This window comes from Salmo trutta, chromosome 15 (genome assembly GCF_901001165.1).
Source record: "Salmo trutta chromosome 15, fSalTru1.1, whole genome shotgun sequence".
Lineage (NCBI taxonomy): Eukaryota > Metazoa > Chordata > Actinopteri > Salmoniformes > Salmonidae > Salmo > Salmo trutta.
Genome location: NC_042971.1, coordinates 4,223,483 through 4,229,779, shown reverse-complemented (window position 1 = coordinate 4,229,779; position 6,297 = coordinate 4,223,483). Strand labels below are relative to the sequence as shown.

At 39.5% G+C, this 6,297-nt stretch overlaps 1 protein-coding gene across 1 annotated transcript in view; it reads right to left on the bottom strand.

Moving 5' to 3' along the window:
- Positions 1–6,297, bottom strand: part of LOC115149587 (NACHT, LRR and PYD domains-containing protein 12-like) — a 40,630-nt gene that overhangs the window by 11,581 nt on the left and 22,752 nt on the right. The window contains exons 5-6 of the mRNA XM_029692542.1: positions 5,052–5,225; positions 689–860 (exon numbers count right to left, since the gene is read on the bottom strand). Of these exons, the coding sequence (XP_029548402.1) occupies positions 689–860; positions 5,052–5,225 (346 nt within the window). The remainder of the gene's footprint in view (positions 1–688; positions 861–5,051; positions 5,226–6,297) is intronic.

The window sequence follows — 6,297 nt, the reverse complement described above, 5'->3', positions numbered from 1 at the left end:
GTGTGTGTGTGTGTGTCCTGTGTGTGTGTGTGTGTGTCCTGTGTGTGTATTTGTCGTGTGTGTGTGTGTGTCCTCTGTGTGTGTGTGTGTGTCCTGTGTGTGTGTCCTGTGTGTGTGTCCTGTGTGTGTCCTGTGTGTCTGTCCTGTCTGTCCTGTGTGTCCTGTGTGTGTGTGTGTGTGTGTCCTGTGTGTCCTGTGTGTGTGTGTGTGTGTCCTGTGTCCTGTGTGTGTGTGTGTGTGTGTGTGTGTGTGTGTGTCCTGTGTGTGTGTGTGTCCTGTGTGTGTGTGTGTGTATGTCCTGTGTGTATGTCCTGTGTGTATGTCCTGTGTGTATGTCCTGTGTGTATGTCCTGTGTGTATGTCCTGTGTATATGTCCTGTGTGTATGTCCTGTGTATATGTCCTGTGTGTATGTCCTGTGTGTATGTCCTGTGTGTGTGTATGTCCTGTGTGTGTGTGTCCTGTGTGTGTGTGTATGTGTGTTTCACACTTGGACACACACACACACACTGGACACACACACAGGACACACACACTGGACACACACACTGGACACACACACTGGACACACACACTGGACACAGTCAGCATATAACTTTGTCCAAGTGGTGGTCAGAATGTTTGTCTTAACGAGCCTGAAAAGTCAAACATGTCTGATATGAACATTGACATAAACCCTCTACATACTTGAGTTTCTCCAGTCTGCAGTGTGGATCCTCCAGTCCAGCAGAGAGCAGTCTGACTCCTGAGTCTCCTGGGTGATTGTAGCTCAGGTCCAGCTCTCTCAGGTGTGAGGGGTTTGACCTCAGAGCTGAGACCAGAGAAGCACAGCCTTCCTCTGTGACTAGACAGCCTGACAGCCTGCAAAGAGTCAAATCATATTAAAATCACACTGCTATTCTTTGGTGGTGAAAATAGTGGCAGTATATTTTTTCATCATATTCAGATACATCAGTGTCCTGAAACCTTCCATATCTATTCATATCTATTCATAATTTAATGTATCATAATATAAACTATAAATTATCAAAGTTTTGCCTGCAGAGAGAAAAATGTATAGTACAAATATTTGAGAAGACTGACCAGACCAGTTTATATAAATCAGTGTCCTGAAACCTGCCAAATCTATTCATCAATTAATGAATCTTTATTTTAAATGATCATATTACTTGTAGAGAAATATGTACAGTACAAATATTTGAGTAGACTGACCAGTCAAAAGACAGACAGTGAGGTATCAGATTTAGATTGTATTGAGTATACAGTCCACACCATATCTATTTTGACAGTGAAGATAACATTTTAAATGTGGCTCTAAACTCCAACATTTTGGATTTCAGATCAAATGTTTCATATGAGGTGACAGTATATAATGTCACCTTTTATTTGAGGATATTTTCATACATTTCTGTTTCACCATTTAGAAAATGAAAAGCACTTTATGTATCTAGTCCCCCTATTTAAAGAAGTCATATGTTTTCTGACCAATTCATTTATAGTGTTTTAAAGTAGTCAAAAGATTAGTGTTTGGTTGTAAACTAGTTGGCCGCATTTGCAGTTTGTTTTGGTTGTGTTTTGCCCAATAATAAAATGGTGGATGATGACTGGATAATATTCTGTCTAAGTGAGTAGATAACATGTTTCTAAACACTACTAAATTTATCCTGATGATAACATGATTAATACAAATCATGAATGAATCATGAATAATAATGAGAGAGAAAGTTACAGAGGCTACAACAAAACATGCTAACCTCTCACCATTACCAATAACAGAGGCTACAACAAAACATGATAACCTCTCACCATTACCAATAACAGAGGCTACAACAAAACATGCTAACCTCTCACCATTACCAATAACAGAGGCTACAACAAAACATGCTAACCTCTCACCATTACCAAAAACAGAGACAGCAACATAACATGCTAACCTCTCACCATTACCAATAACAGAGGCTACAACAAAACATGCTAACCTCTCACCATTACCAATAACAGAGGCTACAACAAAACATGCTAACCTCTCACCATTACCAATAACAGAGACTACAACAAAACATGCTAACCTCTCACCATTACCAATAACAGAGGCTACAACAAAACATGCTAACCTCTCACCATTACCAATAACAGAGGCTACAACAAAACATGCTAACCTCTCACCATTACCAATAACAGAGGCTACAACAAAATATGCTAACCTCTCACCATTACCAATAACAGAGGATACAACAAAACATGCTAACCTCTCACCATTACTAATTTATTTCACCTTTATTTTAAAAGAAATAAAAATAATAATAAACCCCAATGAGTCGTGCACAACCCGTGTCCAAATTAAGCACCTCACATTGTGGTTACTCACGACTTGGTAGATATTCCCTCAGTGAAGTATGGCAGTTCCATGCAGGTTTCCTCACCAAGTCCAAGGCAGCACAGCTACCCATGCAGACAGTCCTCCTTAGTAACCGATATCCCCATGGCAGCACAGCTACCCATGCAGACAGTCCTCCTTAGTAACCGATATCCCCATGGCAACACGAACTCGTTAAGCTTCCCAAGCAATTATCTCCCGGTGTCACACGATGCTAGGCTAACCTCTAGACTGGCTAATACCTCCACGACGAGACGGTAGCTTCAGTCTTTACTAAAGTTTTAACTAAATTATAACAACTCTTTTATTAAATAAAATATGTATTTCCCTTCATGTCTTAGTAGCTATGGGTTTTGTTGTAGTTCTGTCGTCTTCTTTTATAATTTTTCTTCACCAACCGTCCTGAGGTAAAACGTCCATCCTTTCATCAACGTCTTTTTCCCTCCCGTTAACCAGGTCAACTCCCATTGGCCACAACTTAACAAGCGACCTTATTGGTCAAAACTTAAACTTCTAAGAAAAACAAACTATTCACTTATACATTAAATAAATATTTCTTCAAAAAGCATAATGCATTAACAACATTACAGTTTAGGAGCAATTCAATCATCTTTTAAATATAATACCAATTAATTATAACAAATAAACTCAATACTTGGTTCAAACAAGGGTATTACACAAACATACAGTCAATAATACATTAAATAAATAAGTATATATACAATGTGAGCAAATTAAGTGAAATAAGGGAGGTAAAGGCAAAAAAAGGCCATGGTGGCAAAGTAAATACAATATAGCAAGTAAAACACTGGAATGGTAGATATGCAGCGGAAGAAAGTGCAAAGTAGAAATAATGGGGTGCAAAGGAGCTAAATAAATAAATAAATACAGTAGGGGAAGAAGTAGTTGGACTGAATTATAGATGGGCTATGTACAGGTGCAGTAATCTGTGAGCTGCTCTGACAGCTGGTGCTTAAAGCTAGTGAGGGAGATAAGTTTTTCCAGTTTTAGAGATTTTTGTAGTTCGTTCCAGTCATTGGCAGCAGAGAACTGGAAGAAGAGGCGGCCGAAGGAGGAATTGGCTTTGGGGGTGACCAGAGAGATATACCTGCTGGAGCGCGTGCTATAGGTGGGTGCTGCTATGGTGACCAGCGAGCTGAGATAAGGGGGGACTTTACCTAGCAGGGTCTTGTAGATGACCTGGAGCCAGTGGGTTTGGCGACGAGTATGAAGCGAGGGCCAGCCAACGAGAGTGTACAGGTCACAGTGGTGGGTGGTATATGGGGCATTGGTTCTCCCTTTAAGAGTGTGCTCCTAATCTCAGCTCGTTACCTGTATAAAAGACACTGGGAGCCAGAAATCTTTCTGATTGAGAGGGGGTCAAATACTTATTTCCCTCATTAAAATGCAAATCAATTTATAACATTTCTGACATTAGTTTTTCTGGATGTTTTTGTTGTTATTCTGTCTCTCACTGTTCAAATAAACCTACCATTAAAATTATAGACTGATCCTTTCTTTGTCAGTGGGCAAACGTACAAAATCAGCAGGGGATCAAATACTTTTTCCCCCCACTGTATATGGGGCTTTGGTGACAAAACGGATGGCACTGTGATAGACTGCATCCAATTTATTGAGTAGGGTAATGGAGGCTATTATGTAAATGACTTCGCCGAAGTCGAGGATCGGTAGGATGGTCAGTTTTATAAGGGTATGTTTGGCAGCATGAGTGAAGGATGCTATGTTGCGAAATTGGAAGCCAATTCTAGATTTAACTTTGGATTGGAGATGCTTATAGTGAGTCTGGAAGGAGAGTTTACAGTCTAACCAGACACCTAGGTATTTGTAGTTGTCCACATATTCTAAGTCAGAACCATCCAGAGTAGTGATGCTGGACAGGCGGGCAGGTGCAGGCAGCGATCGGTTGAAGAGCATGCATTTAGTTTTACTTGTATGTAAGAGCAGTTGGAGGCCACGGAAGGAGAGTTGTATGGCATTGAAGGTCGTCTGGAGGTTAGTTAAGACAGTGTCCAAAGAAGGGCCAGAAGTATACAGAATAACACCAATAACAGAGGGGGTCTGATCTTTGTGCCTCTGTAACTTTCTCATTCATCATCATTCACAATTCATTCATGATTATTCATAATCATGGTAGCATCCACATGAATGTAGAAGTGTTCAGAAACATCTTCTATTCTTACTGACAATACAAGTGAAGTGACTCCAAAATGACAGGACATTATTCACCATTCAGTTTCTATTAGCAAAATATAATCCAAAACACAACCAAGACAAACTGCAAATGCATTCAACAAGTTTGTAGAATCACAAGCTTGATGTAATCACTGCAGGCATGGAACATGGGACTAAATACTAAACTTATGGCTACTTTAATACAATATAAGTGAATTTGTCTGAATATGTACAACTTTTTCAAATGGGAGAACTAAATACATAAAGTGCTTTCCTTTCTTAACAGTAACACAGCTATGTATGAAAATACCCTCAAATAAAAGGTGACATTCTGTACTGTCACCTAATATGAAACATTCTATCTCAAATCCAAAATGCTGGAGCATAGCACCACATTTAAAACTGTAAGCTTCACTGTCCAAACATATGGTGTGGACTATGTGTGCCTGGTAAACTTGTTGACCAACTACAGGAATACTGACCTCAGAGTCTCCAGTTTACAGTGTGGATCCTCCAGTCCAGCAGAGAGCAGCTTCACTCCTGAATCCTTCAGGTCATTGTTACTCAGGTCCAGCTCTCTCAGGTGTGAGGGGTTAGACTCCAGAGCTGAGACCAGAGAAGCACAGCCTTTCTCTGTGACTCCACAGCCTGACAGCCTGCAAAGAGTCAAATCATATTAAAATCACACTGCTATGCTTTGGTGGTGAAAATAGTGGCAGTATCATTTTTCAACATATTCAGATATCAGTGTCCTGAAACCTTCCATATCTATTCGTAAATGAATGTATCATCATTAAAAATGACAAATTATCAAAGTATTGCCTGCAGATAGAAACATGTATAGGACAAATATTTGAGTAGACTGACCAGACCAGTTTAAAAGCAGTATCAGTCAAAAGACAGACAGTGAGGTATCAGATTTAGATTGTATTGAGTATACAGTCCACACCATATCTATTTTGACAGTGAAGATAACATTTTAAATGTGGCTCTAAACTCCAACATTTCGGATTTCAGATCAAATGTTTCATATGAGGTGACAGTATATAATGTCACCTTTTATTAGAGGATATTTTAATACATACAGTTGAAGTCAGAAGTTTACATACACCTTAGCCAAATGCATTTAAACTCAATTTTTACAATTCCTGACATTTAATCCTAGTAAAAATTCCCTGTCTTAGGTCAGTTAGGATCACCACTTTATTTTAAGAATTTGAAATGTCAGAATAATAGTAGAGAGAATGATTTATTTCAGCTTTTATTTCTTTCATCCCATTCCCAGTGGGTCAGAAGTTTACATACACTCAATTAGTATTTGGTAGCATTGCCTTTAAATGGTTTAACTTGGGTTAAACGTTTCGGGTAGCCTTCCACAAGCTTCCCACAATAAGTTGGGTGAATTTTAGCCCATTCCTCCTGACAGAGCTGGTGTAACTGAGTCAGGTTTGTAGGCCTCCTTGCTCGCACACGCTTTTTCAGTTCTGGCCACAAATTTTCTATAGGATTGAGGTCAGGCTTTTGTGATGGCCACTCCAATACCTTGACTTTGTTGTCCTTAATCCATTTTGCCACAACTTTGGAAGTATGCTTGGGGTCATTGTCCATTTGGAAGACCCATTTGTGACCAAGCTTTAACTTCCTGACTGATGTCTTGAGATGTTGCTTCAATATATCCACAATTTTCCTCCCTTATGATTCCATCTATTTTGTGAAGTGCACCAGTCC